The sequence below is a fragment of the Bombus affinis genome, chromosome 12 (genome assembly GCF_024516045.1).
Source record: "Bombus affinis isolate iyBomAffi1 chromosome 12, iyBomAffi1.2, whole genome shotgun sequence".
NCBI lineage: Eukaryota > Metazoa > Arthropoda > Insecta > Hymenoptera > Apidae > Bombus > Bombus affinis.
In genome coordinates, this window is record NC_066355.1 from 8,424,327 (window position 1) to 8,444,981 (window position 20,655).

General features: G+C 40.5%; 2 protein-coding genes across 8 annotated transcripts; one reads left to right on the forward strand and one right to left on the reverse strand.

The window, feature by feature from the left end:
- The first annotated feature begins 715 nt into the window (after positions 1-715).
- Positions 716-4,027, forward strand: LOC126922748 (uncharacterized). 4 transcript variants are annotated; one of them, XM_050735619.1, is made up of 3 exons: positions 716-879; positions 2,558-2,904; positions 3,727-4,027. In XM_050735619.1, exons 2-3 carry the CDS (start codon positions 2,559-2,561, stop codon positions 3,819-3,821), a joined length of 441 nt encoding a protein of 146 aa, XP_050591576.1. In that variant the 5' UTR covers positions 716-879; position 2,558; the 3' UTR covers positions 3,822-4,027. The 4 variants fall into 4 exon arrangements, with proteins under 4 accessions (XP_050591576.1, XP_050591577.1, XP_050591575.1 ...); XM_050735620.1 differs by lacking the exon at positions 716-879 and adding an exon at positions 1,614-2,193; XM_050735618.1 differs by lacking the exon at positions 716-879 and adding an exon at positions 1,616-2,265.
- LOC126922693 (transcription factor CP2-like protein 1) lies at positions 3,985-20,555 on the reverse strand. 4 transcript variants are annotated; one of them, XM_050735509.1, is made up of 12 exons: positions 19,926-20,555; positions 19,358-19,547; positions 17,901-18,045; positions 15,013-15,090; positions 13,391-13,600; positions 13,048-13,192; positions 12,453-12,689; positions 11,873-12,121; positions 11,730-11,806; positions 6,910-7,099; positions 5,884-6,334; positions 3,985-5,661 (listed from the first exon to the last, which is right to left on the reverse strand). In XM_050735509.1, exons 1-12 carry the CDS (start codon positions 20,061-20,063, stop codon positions 5,609-5,611), a joined length of 2,163 nt encoding a protein of 720 aa, XP_050591466.1. In that variant the 5' UTR covers positions 20,064-20,555; the 3' UTR covers positions 3,985-5,608. The 4 variants fall into 4 exon arrangements, with proteins under 4 accessions (XP_050591466.1, XP_050591465.1, XP_050591464.1 ...); XM_050735508.1 differs by having other exon boundaries at positions 12,453-12,665; positions 19,358-19,589; XM_050735507.1 differs by having other exon boundaries at positions 19,358-19,589.
- Between the last annotated feature and the right edge of the window lie 100 nt (positions 20,556-20,655).

Here is a 20,655-nt window from a genome sequence, read left to right on the forward strand (position 1 = left end):
ATAAAAAATCCGGTTGAATACAAGAATATGTAGGGAGTGTAACTGAAATTATAATTGATTCGACTGTAATTTAGCAAATAAATTAATTAGCAAATTTAAATATTTTAGTCTCTTCGGATGACGGTATATTAGTAAAATAATTCAGAAAATTATGTAAAAATTATACAGAAATATTATAATAATATTTGGTATAAACGTACAATAATAATAAACATAATTAATAATACAAATGAACGCACCGTAGGTATGAACAATAATAATTAATTCTTTTATAATCGTTATTATAAAAGATGGTTATTTATTTTACAAGCGGAAAGGCTTGTGATAAAATGATATATATATGATAAAACAATCGTAAGTGCATCTTACTTACAATCTGTACAGTTTTTACTTAAATCAAGCATTTTTAATAGGGATCCATTTACGAATCAACTATCTACCTCTATTAAAAAGACATTATTTTTACCGTAATAGATATAATAAATGAAATAATAAAGATTGATTCTCCGACGCTGGATTTAAAAATCGATATATGTTATTAACGTATGTATAAGTAAAAGTAAATGTAATATTAATAAATATAAAATGATAAATTGACAATAGAATAAAGACAAAGAATACTAAATTCTTTTCTAAAGAAAGAATCATAAAAAATATACCGTTAGCTGATGAATTTCTTAACCTTAAAATAACGTCAGACTGTTTCTAGGTGGCGTTAAACGGAGACCTGTTTCAGTACATATCTGTTCTTAAAATTTATCGAAAATTCGTGATTTCCCGAAATGGTGGACCTTAGCAATGGTTTCGACAACCCAATCGAACATGGATTCAGCGATATCGTCTTCATAACACCTGCAATTTTAGTAATTGGTCTCGCCGGTAAGATACATTTCTAAAAAAGCGCGGTGTTCTACGCTGTAGAACTTATGGCTTTTTCAAATCATATGGTTGTTTTTACTGCCTTATTATATAAAATATATTATAGTAAAGTTACAGACAGTTACAAATTTTTCGATAAAGAGAATTCATTAAAGCCAACAAGCCGGCATCCCGTACATACATAGGTCAAACACCTACAGCTGTCGCACGTGATTCAGACTTATGAACTAGCCTAGTGTGACGCGACAAGTTACGACATAGTAGACATACAATTTCATTGATTCAGATACTTCAAACTTGCAATTGTCTTAACCCCTTAAGTGAACAATCCGATATGGCATCGACCTCGTGTGATGTACGCATATTGCTTAGCTCGTGACAGTCACGGGGTTGTATATCGGCACATGATTTCATGATATATTTGGTTTTACTATCATAAGAACATGTATACGATTGTAGTTATCTAATTCAACATAGATCTCTGAAGCTAATAAAATACAAACATTTCATTAAAAAGATTCCTATAATTGAGAAGTAAACGATCCAAAAGAGATATCAGTAAAAAACGAATATGAAATACTTACATGATTTTATTGTAAGAATTTCGTTGACGTTGAATTATGTATTCCATGCTTCAAAATATGAATACGTACATATGTTGTAACCGATACTTTGTATAATGTGTTAAAATCAAATATTCTGTACGAAATTTGATCTTTTTCATTTGCTTGAAATAGAAAGTTATTATTTAGCTTTTATTTCCTTGTCTTAGAATAACTCCCTTAATCAATTAATAGAAAGGAAAGATAGACTTTTTGGAAACTGTTTGTTCAATTTTGTTAATCACATAAAGGGTTAATGCACGAATGCAGTTCATTTTCCAAGATAAAAATAATTTTCACGAGTAGATGCATAGCGAAATGCATATGTCATCGCATAATTATGACTTTGTATCCCCACCAACGATGCAATGTCTGATATTATTGTTAGTTCAATATAAGGAACGCAATACGTCAGCCTAAACGTGTTTTAATCTACATTGCAAGGTCATTTAGGCGAGGTTAAGTAGCATTTCGTGGCTTCACGTCTAACACGTTGGAAGTGGCCACGTTGGCCTGACGTCCATATGACTACCAATAAGATAACTAACATACAGATCCTCTTTGGATTTAACCAATCGTTGGTCATATATTTGATCATCGTTCATGTTCCCGCCAAACACGAGCGATCTTTTCAGTAAAACGATCATCTTTTTGAGGAGCGCCCGGTTCTTCGAAGATCTCCTCCATTTTTTTATATAAAACGTTTCATCAAGTACGTAATCGTGGTGGCCAAGGGTGTCCTCATATTCTTATAGTTTTTCATTGAAACGAAAAGTCCTCCCAGGTACGCTAATGAATTACAGTTCGAACATTATCACTAATAACTCACTAACAATCTTTCAATATAACTGACGTGCTAATCGAATTGGAAAACAAATACAATGGTACTTGTTGCCTTTATTTCTAAATAACGATTCTAAATTTTCCGAATGGACGAGGATCTGATGATTATCGATCTTTTCTATTAATCTTCGGTGTCGTGTAAAAATATCATTATCTAATCTGCGAGGAAAACGTACACATCTTGGAATGATCATAGATATCTACCAATATAACCAAATAATGTTTCTAATTAGGATGTGGATGATACTCGCAAGTGGCCTTTTGGCTGTTGCACTAGCAAATTCGGACAATGCAGCGAGTGTTGCATCGGAAGAAGGTTCCAACGCAGCCGTACTTTCTCCGGAAGTGGGTTCTGGCTTCGAAGAAAAACTCCCAACGGCAGAGCAACTCCTGGGGATGCTCGATTCGATGACCGGCTTGACAGATGAGGAGAAGTTGAAACTCAGGGAGGATTTGTTGAAAACTATCCAAGAAAATGATGATTTTCCACAACTTGGCAGCCAACCGGTGCCTGGCAATGATCTCACTATGCAAACTATGGTCCTTTTATCTTTATTGAGTGTAGTTGCTCTCATTTTTGGTAAATATTTTCTTGATTTGACCTTCTGAAACTTAGTTTTATTGGATGTGAAAGTTAGACAATTTTTTTTCAATTATCGATGGTAGGGTGTTATATATTGGTTATTGTTTTCCTTTTCTTCTGACTACTTTCAACAGACTGGTGTTGATTCGGTAAATATTTTTGTTTTATCAGCTGCATTGCATAACAAAAGCCGCTAAGTCGTCATTTCTGCATCGTGTACGGCTACGGCTCAGTTCGATGTGCTACCTGTTATCTAATCGACCACTTCATCACTGCCCGCGAACAATTATTTGATCAATCGTGTCCTCACCTGTTAACAGAATTAGCGGTTTATCGGCTAGGTTCTCGTAGTTAGAAAAAAAATTCTGTGACTTTTGCTTTAACGGTGTACGGAATATGGATAAAGTTTTGGATTCTTTGCGAGAGAAGGGTATATTGACCGACAATATACAGGACAAATTTTCAAATCTCCTCCCGGACCATGCCAAGGAAAAGTTGTCCAGCATATTTCAGCGATATCAAGATTTGGACAGTGAAGGAAAGCAACAATTTATGGATGAAGTAGTCGAAATGTTTAGAAACAAATTGCAAAGTAGTTCGAGCTTATATTCACTGTATTATACATTGTTTTATTCTCAGCCGTACGCTATTTTTATTTTCGCTGTGCTATTTATAACTTTCATTCTTGGTATGTCGTTTTTATAAACCGTTTAGTATTTATAGAGAATCGTATAAACGAGATTGACATGTTTTAAATAGGACTCGTTCTATTTTATTTTTGATAATGTTATCGTTTTATCTGTACTTTTATGATTTTAGTGTTCTTTGTCTACAAATTGTTCAAGTGCTTGTCGGAGAGGGAGTCGAAGCGGGAGGAGAAAAAGAAGAATAAACAGATGAAGAAAAAAAAGTAACGCGAACGAGGTTAATGGGGGCGTTGCATTATGGAATGCGGCGAAAGAAATATGAATGTGCAACGTATACATTGTTCTGCGGAACCATTTATCGCATTTTATGTACGATGAAAGACAATGTACATTTCACGACATACTCTATTTTGTTAAATAAAAGAATATATTTATGAATAAAAACTGAAACCCATTTATTAGGGGACAATATATTTTGGCAACAAAGGATATTTATTGTGCCGTTTTGTGACATACATCATATTCGCCGAAATTTCTATCGAAATATGTATATAGCATGCATCCGAATAATACACTTCCATTTATTACAGTGGAAGTTCAAGTTCCTATCCTTGTAATTTCATTTCGCACATTATCTAAATTAAAATATACAAAGATAGTTTTGCCCCATTTGCTAACACGATTCTAACAATTGTTACGCGACTCATTAGAGTGATGTAAACGACACGCGTTTTGTATTGAGCACTGAGATGCATTACTGGTTCAATTCACATATTGAAGGTACATTCGATTGTACGTAAAATATAGAAAAACGATGTTAATAGCCATATCGTAAATATTGACATCCATTCAGGAATTCGTATCTATCATTAATTCTGGAATTGATTCTTTGCAAGATTCCTAACTTACGATTTAACATTTGGTAGTAAATTATAATACTTGGTATGTTGTCCATGATTTACGAAGATGTTTAGGGAAAAATTGATCTTCCTCTAATTTGTACTGCGATATAGTGTGAACATGATTTTCCGTGGCAAAGCAATCATTATTACTCTTAATTGTCAAACTCTAATTAAATAAATCCTAACACTTTGCTATGAACAAAAAAGAAAAAATAAGGCACTTATATCTTTTCTAAAGACATTCTTTTAATATCGAAGAATAGAAACTTTGGTTTGGTTCTCTATTCTTGCTCCTTTGCCTTGGCAAAGTAGTTCCGTTAGGAGTGATGCGTTCTACGTCCTCTTAGGCATCGTGGCTATTCGATATCGTAATAATTAATGACAATAAAAAAATATTACACTTTGTGTACATAGAGATCATATTCATCGGCGACATTGTTCATTAACGTTTTAGGTAAAATGTGTAAATTCGAAATAACAATTCATTCGACGCTGATGAATAGTCATAACAATAACAATATTCGCATACTAAATTTGCATGTCGTGGCACAAGAATTGAGTAATTGCAGTAACCACCGCCACTTGCGTCTTTCCTAAATAAATTTTCAAACTAAGTAATTTACTTAAATTCTAAAAAGAGAAAAGAATTATCTGAGACACCTGTATATTACTTTTATAATAATTGAAATTTTCCTGTAAAGTAATACATATAAAATATATAATTTGACACATATATGTATATTTTGTAATGCTGAAAACTTGTTTATCGCTAGAAGCAACAACTGCTTCTGAAATATAGTTACAGCGGAATCTTCTAGTGAGTATTGCATGTAGAGTTTGGTTATATCTCCTCGTCTATCTGTTAGCAAGTTCCTATTTGTTCTTTTCTATCTACTTGCACAAAATAGCCGCCAAAGATAAAAATTAATTAACGATTAATCAATTCATCACCTTCTATATTTACCAATAAATAAGCGAAAAATATTCCTTCATAAAATCCATCGTCATAATTTAAACCGAAAGAAGTACGCTGTTTTTAAGCCCTACTAAGTAGTAAATTTCTTATCGAATCACAGACACATTTGGCAAATTTAGAACATACGAGAGATCTACTGAGTAATTTTGTAATTAATTTATTATTGGTTGTATCCTTTAGGAACGCGATGAAGGCTTTAGAAGCAGCTTGTAGCGTTCGCTCGTGTTATCTGCAACACAAAAATTATCTATTAACACAATGTTAAATTATTTTTTTTATCGACTAGATTAGACTAGAAATTGAAGGGGACATTGTAAATTATTTCCTAATAATCTTTCCTACATTCGAATATGAAACTTATTCCTTTCTTTCTACCCTAATAAATACAATTTAAATATCGGAGTTGTCTCTTTCAATTTCGAAGTCATCCTTCCCTTCTTCCCATCCTTACCTTTGATAGTTTCAACGAAGTACATGCTTTCGTCCTTCATGTTTGCTACCAATTCATCGGTAACTATTACATGGATACCTTGGGGGCCAAGAAAGAGTACAGAATGTAGTCGATCGTGGGGCAAACTTAAGGTGTTCAGTAGCTTGTTTATCAAGGCACTGCTGGTCAGACTGTCCAAGTAAGCAACTCTCCAAAGCGAACCGTTGTCTTCCAACGAGAAATAGAGGGTAAGTTTTGGGGTTGGCGCTTTCGAGTGCAGCGCATTGAACAATCGAATCCCATCAGCCAGGCCACAAATTTGGATTAAGTCGTCTCTAGAGAGTCGCAAGATATCCGAAGCAGAGAAGCTCGCGAACGTGGACTCGAATGCATTGAAACGACTAGCACGCAGCCACGTGGTTGTCTGTGCCGCGTTTGCGTCTGGTGACAATTGAGCCAAACACGACGGTGCCTATATAATCAGACAAATTGTATTTTTACGAGTTCCAGTTTACCGTAATATTTAAACTGAATGTTGTTTTTATTCTTCTAAGCGGACTCCTCTAAGTAACGCGAGACAAAATTTACTAATTTACGTTCTCAATGGACCGAGACCCTAATCGTTTGCACTCGGAATGCATTTTAACATTTCTATCTATCAACTGAGTAACAAAAACCCAAAAAGGTTTACAATTATTTTATTTATGTTTACCGAGAAGGAAACTGTAATTTTCGAATCACGCAGCATACTCTAACGATAAACTTTCTTCTTGAAAAAAATCTTTCACGAACTTTTATTGAAAAAATCAAGATAACCACCGAGTATCTAAGACCATGTCATTGTCGTATCATTTACACGTTTGATGTTTCATTTCTTATGTCCGTGTTTATCTATAGCATTTACATGAATTGATCACGCGAATACAAAGTTCGCGTATCGTCTCATACACGATATAAAAAAAATCGTATCCACGTAACTGACATTCCCAGTGCAAAAGCTTAAGATTTCCATTGATATTGCTTCCAGCTGATTTTGCGTAAACTAACTTCAGCTTCGATACAGGACTGGTCTGGCAAAATTGCCGCAGGCGATGGTAGAGCCGGTGCTGTTCCCACATTTTCCTTTACAGCATCAGAGGCAGGAACTAGAGGTACGATACCCGGATTGGAAACCGAAAGTGCCAAAGGCGCTACCACCGGAGATGTATTGCCACTTATAGAGCGGGTTTGAGGTGATCTGCAAAAATAACAGTTATCTCTCTTAATTCGATGAAATATTATTTCTTCGATTCCTACGTTTATTTTAATCGAGCGTAAAATCCGAACAGATATCCTCGGTTTAAATACTCGAGTATTTTTGCATTGATCAAGGCAACTGGTGTCAAAGTAGACGCTATGGAAGATTGCTGTCCGCGTAGAACGTGAATTAACGACATTAAGCACAATGAAAGCAAACACGGTAATAATTGACACCGCAACCTATCGCTACAGTATGAATATTAAGTCATTCGGCTGTGCCAGTGTTCGAAGAAGTACATCTATTATTCTTAATGAGCGTTTTCTTCTAAACGCGCTAAAGTATAAATAATGTAACTTAATTCCCGACCTTAAGATCATCTAATTTATTGACGAGTTACATAAGCACGCGAGAATAATGGCCAGAACCACGCGAACCAACGAAATTTCTTCGTCCGTTTTTCTCAACGCTAATATTCTTGTAATCGTGTAACGACATCCTTACATGGCGCGCCTTTTCAGGCGAAAAATCAGCCTGGAAATCCCCTTCCCGTCGATTCTTTTGTTGTTCCTGCCTTTTCTTATCGTCAGGCTGACTAATCCGCCGCGCATGAGATTACCTCTTCTCGTTCTGGATTCCGAAATAGAATGAATAAACTTAGCCACAACTTCCACTTGCAGAGGACCACCGCTGACCGTTACTTCATGCTCCAGGAGGTAAGCCGAGGCATTTCCGCGAAATTTCTCCGTCGATCTGATTGCCCAACAACTCTTCAACTTCCAACTGGGACAGCTCTTTGTCATCTCGACTACTCGCTTTTTCGATTCTATCAACGTTCCCAAAAAGAATTTCCTTCAAGCATATATTCTCGTGAAAAGATTCGCGATTCCCTTGAGAGATTTCTTTCGACTTTTCATTCGCTCTTTCATGAATATATGCAATCTGAATACGCGAACGCTCGACCAATTTCCGATTCTTTCTTCGCCCATTCGTATAAATTTCAATGTTAATCGATCGCTTCCTGCTGGTTCAGCCTCGAACAGCGTTCGTCCTTTGGCAAATACATTTTTATTATCGTCGTCGTCGTCGTCTGTTGCCTCGATTTCTCGAGAACGGTTTACAGTTACGTCAGTCCCTCGGTTATCGATAAGATTTGTTTGAAACGTAGGCAGCTTTAAGCCTTATTCGCAACTGAGATCCGATTGATCGTTCGAAAGTCTCGATTGGAGAAGGCTGAGGTCGGATACGATCGGTAGGAATCTGATCGCTATTGGTACGCGACTCTGCTGCGAACCGGATATCTCTAGTTTCGACGTTGCTCGTAGTCACGCAAAATTTCAAAAAAATAATTCGATCCTCTCTCTCGATGACAACCGTGTACTCCTATTGTCTCTCCTTCTTTCTCTGTTTCATCTCTCGAAGGTTCCAGCGACCTCTACTATACCTCCTCTTTTTCTTTCCCGAGCTAGGCAAGTCGCGAATAATTCAAGAAACTACCAACTAAATCGACAGCCACCTGCGTTCGTTCTGATCGAAATGCGTGGTCGACTACGTGACAGGCAACTTCTCGAAGACTTCTCTCGTTCACCAATCAACCGGCAAATCGTTCGGCCGCATCTTTAAGCGATTGTTCGTATTCCTATTCGATCCTTCCTGTTGCTTGTCCACTGTTCTAGAAATCAAATTGCCATCGGCCAAGCTATATCCTCTCTACACGACAAATGGCTTCTAATCGCGAGGGTAAGCGAAAATTCTGCTTCTTATTTTTCCTCGATTGCGTTACGTGATCGAACGAGATTTAACCAAGTTGCTCGTTCGTTGATTTTTTAAAACGGCCTTCTAACGTTTATCGTGAGTGAACATCCGATTTGCTGTTATCGATATCTTTGGTCTTCGTGCCCGCGATGAGACGAGCTGTATCGAAGATACAAGATTCCGCGTTAACGCGGATTCAAAAGGAAGTTTCACGTGGAAACGTAGGTGTATGTCAGTTCAAGGCTGAATCGAACCGCCCTGGCATCAGCTTTTCGGCGGCCAGGCTGCTCGTCATCTAAGGAAGTGATCCTGGCGTGACAGGAGCACCTGACTGGCCAGGATCTCACGCACAACCACGCTCTGATCGTCGACGCGTAACGATTCGAGATCGAGGATACTCGACGCGCGAGACGATTCCGGACGATTAGCTGGAAAACGAAATTCTACACCGGACGAGGGCATTCCAACGGCGTGTAGCGGCTTCACTCTCGATTCGATGCTCGATCAATAATATTTCGCCAATCTGGAGTGTTATTTGCTCGTTGTTGCGCTATGGTTACGTAGGAAAGTTGCCGAATCACAGTGTGTGACGCATGCGAGCCACGGACTTCCTCTTTAAGCAGAAATTATCGTCGTCGCAATCCCTCGGACATCACACGTCCGCTTCCGATCGCGTCTGTCCTCCTTATTCCCTTTAGTTTCCCTCTTCGACGTTCGTTTTACTACGCGTCGATATCAGTTCTCGATCGACGTGATTCAGTTCGCGATCGATGCTCACGATCTCCGCCAGGAAGCGTGGACAGCTCTCTGTTCCGGGATTCGTGTACAATTTATTTTTAAATTCACGGTCGATGCAGTAATCCGTGTGGTATCTTGCCGGTGCTTTATTCGTCGAAGGACGTAGACCCGTGCGCCGGAACGAACGGAAAACCAAGATCTCACCGGTTGTTAAATTATTTCACAAGGTAGAAATCGTAGCACTTATTCCCGTGCATGGTGCACTCGACCTCTGGCCGAGGATTACCGCTACGACACTGACCAGTCCGCGCGAGATTGAATACTCTCTGGACGTTGAACGTGTATCACGCTTCCGTTGCCGAGTTTCGTTCCCCTTTCGTGCTTAAAGAGAAAACCTCCGATCACGTCCGCTTCTGCCAACCAGCGAGTAAAAATGGTCCGCAGAAACGAGCGATAACGAGTGTATATCGATTACTCGCGGGGATAATCGCGACCAGCGATCGCCTCGCAGTAGGATCAGCCAGCTATAGTACGTCACAGTGGAACGTAGCAAATCACACGAAAAGATAGTCACCGATCACCGTTTTATTTATAAACAAGCGTTCTCAGCGGTAGATCATGTCTGCGATTCTCACTGGGTTCCGTTTTTGTCGATTATCTTCTCGTCCACCAACAACGTGTCCCGTTCCCGGCGTAGTATCGCGATGTACGCAAAAAAAAAAAGTAAAAAGAAGGTGGGAGAGAACGACGGAATAAGCAGAGGAACGAGCGGCTCACGAGCGGTATATCGCGAAAAGACCAAACGATTCCGACGAAAGAGGCTGATGGATAAACGGAGAACCGAAGCGGCTGCGCGGCGATGCGTGTATCGTGTAGCGTTCTGAATTTATTTGTCGTCGAGGTTGTCTCTCTCTATTACTCGGAGCATCGTTGTCGGCTCTACCAGATGCCGGCTTGTGCCAGTTCGAGCCAGTTTCGCGACTCCTGTGCTGGCACCTCCTCTTCCACCACCTTATCCCAAGCCTCCTATCGTCCATTGCCATTACCATCGCCACGCTTTCAGCCACCACTTTGCGAACTACTTCTACCTCCTCCACCACCGATTCATCATCAATCCCCCTACCTTCGATCCCACGCTCGTTCCAAGAGAAATGGCAACGCAGCGCCGCATTTCTGCATTGCAAGCAAACCAGCTGCATCATGCAACGTGGCTGTGCATCGCTCTTTCTCTCGAGAGGATCGTTCTACTCGCGATTTTCTTCCTCGATCGTCTCTTACGTACGCGACCTTTATGGATTTTTCTGTCGTTTCTGGCTTTCCCGACTCGAATGTCAAGAACAGCCATGAAACACCTGACCCTTTCGCTTCCGCTCAATAACACGAACGACGCGATATTCTTTGCCTTTCGCTTATCACGATAGCTATTAATAGAGCGACGATCGAGGAAAAATGGCAATCGTACGACGGAATTCCTCGATACTCGTATTTACGTTTAATCATCGTTATCATAAAAAGTAGTGACATTGAGAGCGCGTGGACTTTGATGCATTGCAAAGTTAATTATCGAACGTCGTTCGCATAAAAAATACTTGCGATTTTTTACTTCATTTTTAGGAAAGAACGACAGTACTAATAAGATCGTGTCACGCTTTGTTTAGTTACGACAGAGTAGGTCGGTCGATGCAAATTGTTGTTTAATTAGGCGAAATAACAGAAACTCGTAATATCCGGAACGAGCCGGTTAATTTACATGGCAACATACATTCACCGACACGTTGTGTAATCATATTTTACAACGATATTAAATAAACGTGTAACCCGGAAAAAGCTAAGCAGCAACAGGTGCATGTTACATGTTCGAAAGGGAAAAAAGACGATGATATGATTTGTTGTATCGGTATAGATTGGTAGTCTCTTATGTAAAGATCAAGGAGAAAAAATGTCTATCAACAAACATCGATTCTGACATACAGTAGTGACAGACGCTACAGGTCAAACAAAATAAAAAGAAAACCAAACATGGCGGTTCACACGTGTTCAAGCGTATCTACGAAACAAATTGTATAGAAAGCCATCGTGATTACGTCGCATATCACAGGAGGAATGAAATGAAAACAAGATTAATGTTCGCACTTACACTGCCTCTGTTGACGCATAGGGGCTGCCTCCATTTTGTGTGACCAAATTGGATGGCGATAACGAGTCTAGGGGAATCTGTAATCAAACAGCATCCAACCTGGTTTATTCTTTGGCAGAAAGAAGCATGAAATGACGACTTACGTCGGACAGAACCGTGCAGTCGTAGCTTGGCTGGTACTTGTCCTGCTCGTGTGCCGGCCGTCGCAGTATCTTGTCCCGATCTTGCTTATGTTTGCGATCAGCACCTTTCAACTTGAAGACCTTTACCTGGCAAGATGCAGCGTGCAAACGAGGGCCTCCCGGTAGTCGCGTTTCCACTTGAATCCGAAATGGCACGCCTTTTTCCCCACCATGTTTCTTGGGCGTGAATTCAGTGCTAATGCAGTTCACCTAAGGTGCAACAATCGAATACCATTTTAGTTTCAGGGTTGATTTCATGCACCCTTTGGTAAACGAGTTTGATACTACCGTACAAATTTCCTTTTCAACTATACAAAGATTTTAGAAAACTGTACACTAATATACACTAAAATTTTCCATTTTCTTGCAACGTTAAAAATCTTTTTCTCGGTTGAAAGTACATGTAACGAGACGTAAAAATTTGGTGAACCGCAAAAGGGTCGTCATTTGATCGAAAGAGCAACGTTTTGAAACAAAGGAGAATAGATAATTATCTGTAATTGCGGTTGATCTTCTTTATTTGCAAATCCCTTTCCTGCACCTTTATATAAACGCCGACTTCCTTGGTGGGGTCCCACATAAATTCCACGCTATTATTGGACGGGGACGGTTGACAAACGTCTACCATCCCATAACTAAGAGGAACATCGACCTCGAGCAATCTTTCACCGGGCCTTGCGCGTTGCCATGCGAGCATCTGTTCCCGTTCAGTGTACTGAAGTCTCCTCTCGTGGAAGCAAATGCGTATTGTCGACTGAAACAAAAACGTTGGATGTCCCTTCAGAGACGTTGTAGCACCGTTTGGGTGACTCACATCTTTCGAACGTCCAGGACCTTTATGAGCTCATTTGGGTTGTTACGCGTGAAGAACAATGAAGATGTATTAATAATTCGTCAATGATATATCGGTGATACGATGATGATAATAATGATAATAATTGTTAAATTTTGTCTTCATATTACATGATTCCTGTTGTCAACGACAGACAAGAAATAATCGCAACCATCATACTGCAACCAGTATGAGCTCGTTTGATTTCGTTTTGAGAAACAAATACGTTTTTTAAGATGTTGCTACCCAAACATAGACGATCTCCTGATCTATTCTAGGGAACACGCAATGAGTGACCAAGTACCTTCAAAATCTTCCCGCGATACGCCGACAGATCGCCCAATTTCTTCAATTTGATCTCGTACGATTGACCCTGATTCAGGTAGGTGAGCGTCTCTTCGTTGACTTTCGTCGCAATGCTCGTGGCAGCCGCAAGCACGTATTGGAAACTACAAGAAACGTTACTCTCCTGTTAGTCAATAAAATTCTTAACTCTTACTATATAATCGCGTGACTTTCGTATCCGCGCTAGCACGAAAACCATACTACATCTCGTACGTTTTATTTTGCAAGGATTTTAACTTTGAATGTTTGGCTACACTGTACATTATATTGTTCGAAAGTCGCAGTAAAAACCAACCACGTACCGGCAGTCCTCGTTGAGCTCGTTTCCTTGTTGAGAGGATGAAACGTGGTTTCCCGAGGACGATGTTGGAGGATACTCCTCGTTCGAGGAGTAAAGCAACTGATGAAGACTAGCTGCTGTCTGCCCATTATTGTTACTGTCAGCCTCGACAGAGCCGTTCGAGTTGTTCGCTGGTGCCGAATTAATTGTTCTCTGTGACACGTGGTTTAAACTGAAGCAAACATTGAACGAGAAAAGAACATCAATCCTATGTGCATTCCTATAACGTTCGTTACGTTCACACGGAGGCCTGTAAGGTTGTGCGTATATGTACTTCTAATAGCAATTGTCGTGCTTCTCCGAGATTAACGCGATTCGCGATTAATTTCATACAGACTGCACTCACTATAAATTAAAGAACACCGACGGCGAGAGCGTTAAATCCGACGGTGTTTTCATTGCTGTTGAAACTAGTTTCAGGAGGAAACCGATTGTATCATACGAAATGAAATTACACTCAATTCGCGGTCGTCACGAACAGTTTTCACTAGTTCGTCGAAATACTTTACTGCTATTAGTCTCGGTGTGGGTTGTGCGTAACGCCGAGTTCCTAATTAGGGGCAATTTCTACGCAGACAATTCATCCATTACTCGCGCAGCTTTCGCAATAATACGCTCTTATAGTTTCCATTTCTTTCTTTCTTAACCCTTCTAACGAATGTGTATCTACGTTCGTCCAAGCGTCGTTGTCTCTCTTCTAAAAAGTTTGCTCGTTTAAACAACTCCTATGATACATCGCAGCGCGCGTCGATGATATTTAGTACGATGCACGAGTCAGAATCTCCAGCGGTGGACCAAGTCCCGGTTAAAAATAAATACTGCTTGAATCGTCGGAACATCCAAAAATACATCCAAAAAAAAATCAACGTTCTTTGGTCCGTTGTTTGTAACGAGTAAGGAATCTAGAACAAAATCTAGAAAAGTGTCCGATAAGTTCCACGAATCGCGCTAACTTGCAAGTTTAATCTCGCTGAAAAACATTCGAGGGATCACATTGCGCGCGTATATGTATCGTTTCGCCGTGAAGATAAACGCGAAATTGATTCCGTGAGATCGTACGGTCGCAGGCACTCAAAGGAATCACGTTTCTCGCACGATAGTGTCGGACGAACTGGCACGGGACACCGACGGGGTAACGCGTCGAGAAAACGCTCGAGAAATCTCGTAAGAGTAAAGGTCTGACCTGCGTGCCATTTGTCCGATAGTTGTGCGAAGAAACGTGACGATAGGCCTCCTATCAGTCTCGAGACTCTGCGGGGGAGTCTCGCGGCAAATTCCGCTGTTGGTTTTGTTTTCTTCCTTTCAGGTCGCCGCCCTTGTACCGTTTCCACCGTTTCTAATCAACGTACTGATCGAACGCCACTGACGTTTCCAACGACCGACTTATCGCGAGACGATCGTCGGATCACGCGTCAATAGGCGGAGGAAAAGGTAGCTGGAAAAGGGAAGAAATATTCGCCGCGATAGACGAAGGATGCGGTTACGAAATGAACGTGAATGTGCTCAGACGAGGTGATAATGCCTCCTGTGTAACGCACGAACAAAAACGCTCAGCGGATTTTGCACCGTGCTAAGGCAACTTACTTGGAATTTTGCTGATTTTCCGGTGATGGTGCTTCTTGCTTGAACACCGTCAACGATGGTAACGCGAGCAGGGCTTCGCTGCAAACAAATTTCAAACGATTATACGCCTGTTCCTTCTTTCTTTTTCACGCGTATTCACCGACTACGATTTGAATCTCCATTCGACGGTTTCTCGTTGATAACGATTAAAATTAACATAAAATTAACATTGATTGATCTGTAACGGTATTGCGAATTGCATAATCGCGTATTACTGAGCATAAAGTGCGGTAGTCTACGAGGTGGATAAATGCAAGTGGAATCTGATTTCTTCGAAAATTTTCTATGTTTCACGCAAGTTTGTTTTCCTTAATTGACTGGACCTCTGCTAGTCACGCTTGGTTCTTGCGACGTTCGGTACTACAGAATGCCGTTAAAATCGATTTAAATTTACGATTGGAGGATGTGTCCGATAATAACCAACAGATTCCGGTTTTCGCTATCGACGCTTATTGATTACGAATTCGTGACGCAAGCGGCTAAGAAACGGTCATGAGTATGTGTTTTTATTCGCTAATATCAAATCAGTTATAAAATAATGATCCATTTTTTTTTTATAAAGACAGGCGATTTGTATTGCCTGATCTTTCGTCGAGTCGTCATCGACTATTAAACTTCGCCGATTAACTTCAACCTTTTGTAAGTTACGATCGTGAAAACAGAAACACTCGCATCTGTATATACGAAGATATCCGGGTACCTCTTGGCAATTTACTTACAGATAAAAGGTTCATCGTCAGACAAGATCCAGCGCAAACTGGAAAGAGTTACCGCGGCTTATATAAACGACATTTTATGAGAGTAAAGGAAAAAAGGATTTTAGATATTCTCATATATAGGATTTTCTCGCGTTCGTGTTGTCGTCTAATCGAGCAGTCGTAAAATCAGCAATGGATCAACAGTTGTCGAGCGTTACACCACATAAACAAAATGGTTGTAATTGTAAAATGTAAAGATGCGTCTCTGCGATGTACCTTAATTATTAAGGCGGACAAATTGGCGAAATAATAGTTTGAGAACCGCCGTGATAAGAATCACTATATGATAAGAGTCAGTAAGGTCAACCAAAACCGGAACGTACCGGTTCGCGAATAAAGCGACATTAATATCAACCACAGTGTAGTATCGCGATAAAGTACCACCGAAAATACAAATTAGTCGAGCAAATTTAGTGTAATTAATAAAACAAATTTGACATTACTGATCTCACTTAATACTTTAATTCATTTAATACACTTTAATTTACTAATATATTATAGATGCTATAAACAAGGCCACAACAAGGTTCTTATCGTTTTTGTTGACGAATAAAAAGGCGGTAGAATAATGAGACTTAACTGATTGTAAGAAACAACAAAGAAGTCGTCCTTAAGCCGCAGAGCAAACGGAACCACGAGTAATAAATGAATAAAAAATGTTTTATTTAATAATCTTACTTTAATCACTCACCTACTTTTCAAATATTGATGCATGTTTCCAGTTCCCGGAACTCGAGCTCAATTTCTTTCCTTTCTATATATTCGACGATTCCACAAACACCATTTAGTTCCTTTATCTACACTCGATTTATTTTCTCTTAAACATTTCTTAACTATGTTAAAGAGTTACTTTTCTTTTTGGCATAGATCTTATATAAACCGTAAACCATGTTCACGGTCACTTATACTTTTACACTATATCCTAGATAGAAAAATAATTAAAAAATGCTGGTTCTGCGCTCGTGATCGATTCCACGGATCAGTCCTATTTAGACTTACAGCAGAAGATAACCGTTTTCTACAAGTTTTCATTCATGATTTTCTGAAATATCGTCTAGATGTTTTATGACGACAACGAGGCATGTACCACGTGTAAAGCAGGTCCGTCAGCTGATTCTTAACAATCGTCCGGGCTGTTTCTCGCACAAACGTTGTGCGCTTAATGTGTATTATCTAACATCGGAAAGTTCCAAATGGTTGAATCATTCGTTCGTCCACTACTTCCCGTTATTACATTCTATCTTTCACGCAGATTGTACGGAAGTTCGGTTCCTCGAGTATCCTACTGTGATTTGAAACTTGTTGAACCTGGATGAACGAACATGTGACTAGTCATCTATAATTTATTAACGACCTGGTTGAAAAATGTACGAAGAAAATTATCTAGGACTCGTTGCAAAACGTGTTTCTAATTGCGTTCAGTGAAATAAGTAGCGAATTAAAAACGGCCAATAGGTTCGTCCGGGTGCAAATGGAGAAAGTTGTTGAACGAAGAAAATTCTTCAATCGATTTCACTTGACGTGACACGAAAGTTTTGACAGGTTGCTACAATTGGTTTCGGGACGGAAACGCACGTGCCTGTACGCGCCGACACTCGCAAAGCGTCTAAACGTCTGCGGCCGGTGTGATTTCCCAGCGTACGGCTGTTCAAGCCTCGAAACACCGACAACTGTGTCTGGTTTTAACCGGATTTCTGACTCCACGTTCTAGTTCCCACTACCGACTACGTTTTAATCGAGATTCGATCCATTCCTGTAACGTGCACTGCACACAGGTTCTCCACGGAAACCTACTTTATCGGCTTTGAACCTCTTCGCTCATATAGCAACAAATTCTTCGTGATCGACCATCGGTCGAACTTTAATAAAGATCCAAGTAACTTCTGCTTTTTTCAACTAAAAAGATAGAGTTCTACATGGTGGATAACTATACAGAAAAATCGTCGAACCGTTTGCTACTGTAGAACTAATTTGAAAGAGACGACGACGCTTTATCCCACTCCTTCTTTGTTACTCACCTCCGTTTCATCGAAGTTCGCTCTTATCACTCTGACCTCTTGCGATAAAACCGACGAAGAAAATTCTATTTACCTCATGTTATAGGAGGCGACGGCTGTCGCGAGGTCGGATGCCGCAAGTGCCGACAGAGATCCGTCGAAATCGGCGGCAAGATGTTCTGCCAGCTCTTCCACTTGGGTCGACCATCCTTGTCCAGAACCATTGTTCCCAACAGATCCTGGAAATACGAATTACAAATATGAAATAAACGAATATACGATATTCAGGCAAAACAGACGAAAACAAGCCTGTATTTTATCGTTGCAAGACCAATGTTCCTCTCTAAATGCAACATCATATTTTCCCTAATTTTATCACACCTATGTATAGCGTACAACCTTGTGCATTAGCGTAATTGATGTAAAACTGATGATGCATGGCGCCAATTCTAGACTTGGTCTCCTGGAGGGCCATGACTGCGTTTCGTCGCCGACTCTTGGAACTTATGGCAGGATATCGTCGACTATGCAATAATGGCAACCTGGCGCTGTCGACTTCACACCACTTCATTCTATCTTTCTACGAGGGGATAAACCGTAGCTAGCACACTTGTAGCAACACCACCGAAATAAAAACGATGCGCATGTACCTTCGCGTAGTTTCTCTCGGATGGAGAACTAGTATCAGCTTCTCCTCTTTCTTTCCTCGGACTTAATCTGCGATACACTGTGTACTCTGGAGTTATCACAGTTTCTGTGACCACGTGGTCGAAAAGGCGTCGAATAAACGCGGAACGACACTTTTAGTGAATCAGTTTCGAGACGTTCTCCGGAGCAGTATCTGCTCCGATATATAACCACGAACTTGGACGTTTCGCTACAAGAAAACGAGGATCCTTCGTGGACACAAATTGAACGAATCGACGTAGCACGTTCGGTTTCGGAACTTAACTAGGACCGTTATGAAGCGATGTTGGTAATTCGGCAGCTTCTAATGACAGAATCTTGTTTGGTGAAGCGCAACGTTATACGACAATTTTTGCATAGTAACTGGAATCCTTCTAAACCACGGATCGTTGGTGTTCTCTTTAAGTACATAGACTTTATAATTGTACTTGGTGGCGGATAATTTAAAGCATCTAACACCGTAGATACGTGACTGAATCGAGCGGGATAAGAACTTAGAATCGCCAGTGCCTACGACTGTGTATCCGAGGTCCTCGACACGACCTTTCGAATGATATGTCTATATTGAGAACTGTATGATAGCAATGACGCTGGTGCATTCAAAGACTCGAACGAACACCAAAAAATAGAGGAACAACTTGGAAAATCTATGGAACGAATTTTTTTTCTACGTATATTCATCTCCGAGACACAAGTACACAGGGAAATTTATTTATCTCGCCACTTGCTGAACAATTTTCTAATCAGTCTCAGTAGATCGCTCGGTGAACTTTAACCTATTGTGCGTTCTTAAATGCTAATCGATAAGTTTCATAGTTCCTATACAATCTACTATTACTGAATACTTGATATACATGTACTAACCATCTCTCCTAGCATGTTTCTTCTCGAGTTCCGTAATTTGTGGCAACGGCTCCCCGGCTCGACGTTTCAGGCTGCTCTGCTGGCAATTGGGGGAATTGTCGGAAGACGGGCTGAGATGTTGGGGTGACTCGCTGCTCGAACGTATTTGGACACTGTCCTCCGGGGAATCCTTCGGTGAGTTGTATTTATCCTGCCATAAAGAATTTTGTGGACTGTGATATCCCATTGACGCCTATAAAACGTTTGATCATCGTCAGTTCACGGGATGAATCGCGCGGAGCTTCACGGGTTTCGCTCGAAGAGCCACGACGACGTGACCGAGACGCGATTCACAAACTGCTAGTTGCGCGAATAGAATCGGCTCTATCGCGTGTTCAACGAGAGCGCGATGAACGAAAACGAAGAAGAAAAATTGGCTGATATGGTTAACGCGCGTGCTGGAAATACGGAGGACGTTTTTGCCCTCTCGCGAACTTAATGAGAACGAGCGTCGTGAAGCGTCGCGTTCAACTTCGAGTACCAACGAGATGATACCATTGTCCGAAGGAAGGAACATTGTGAAACTTACATGCTGAGTGGCGATGGGGTCGCACCTGTTCTGACGAACTGGGGACAGCTGTTCGTACGGAGGCGACGGTGTATTGGGAAACCATATCGTCCCGTTCAAAGCATCTGCACCGCCGTCCATGATGAATTCCAGCTCCATCCAACGACCCTAAATCTCGAAACACTCCTACCAGGGTTTGTTTCTCAGGGTAACACTACCTTTATCGATTGTTTTCTTTCTAATCACGATTCTATTCGCCCTTACTGTTCGAGTGCTCAGAGATTCTTTGGAGAACGCTTTGGTCGCCTATTATTCGAAGAGAAGACTATAAGTCCGAGTTTAGTTAGAACATGAACGATCATCCACGCTGAAATTTTTTGGGATCAACAAGGACTCGGGCACCTCTGTCGCTCGACTTTTCTAAGCGCTAACGTACATTTTGCGGCTGATAGGTTTCCCAGTTTTTGTTCTTTCGTCGGTTCGTTTCCCTTGTTCCACTTGATCTTTCGGATTCTTTCGTTTCACCAAAACGTCCTCCTTTTTTCTGCGTCCTCCGCGTATTTTCCTTCCAGATCGACAATGATCTCGGAAGTGCACGGTGCATCACTCGACCACCGTCAATGAAGGGCCGAACTTCCTCGAGATAGAGCTATCCTTAGAACATTACGAAGAAGCTGTTGTACAATTTCTTGATGCCAGTTGTCTCGCGTTGCCGGTGCGTTTCCAAGAGTGCGCAACCCCGCGACTTGAG

Excerpts from the sequence above, each read along its gene's own strand:
- LOC126922748 (XM_050735619.1), top strand. The coding sequence starts at position 2,559 with ATGTGGATGATACTCGCAAGTGGCCTTTTGGCTGTTGCACTAGCAAAT. Across the intron at positions 2,905-3,726 it reads TGTAGTTGCTCTCATTTTTG|TGTTCTTTGTCTACAAATTG; the intron begins GTAAATATTTTC and ends TTATGATTTTAG.
- LOC126922693 (XM_050735507.1), bottom strand. The coding sequence starts at position 20,063 with ATGGAGCTGGAATTCATCATGGACGGCGGTGCAGATGCTTTGAACGGG. Across the intron at positions 15,091-17,900 it reads GTCGCCTCCTATAACATGAG|CGAAGCCCTGCTCGCGTTAC; the intron begins GTAAATAGAATT and ends ATTTGTTTGCAG. Across the intron at positions 12,690-13,047 it reads ATCGCGGGAAGATTTTGAAG|GGACATCCAACGTTTTTGTT; the intron begins GTACTTGGTCAC and ends ACGTCTCTGAAG.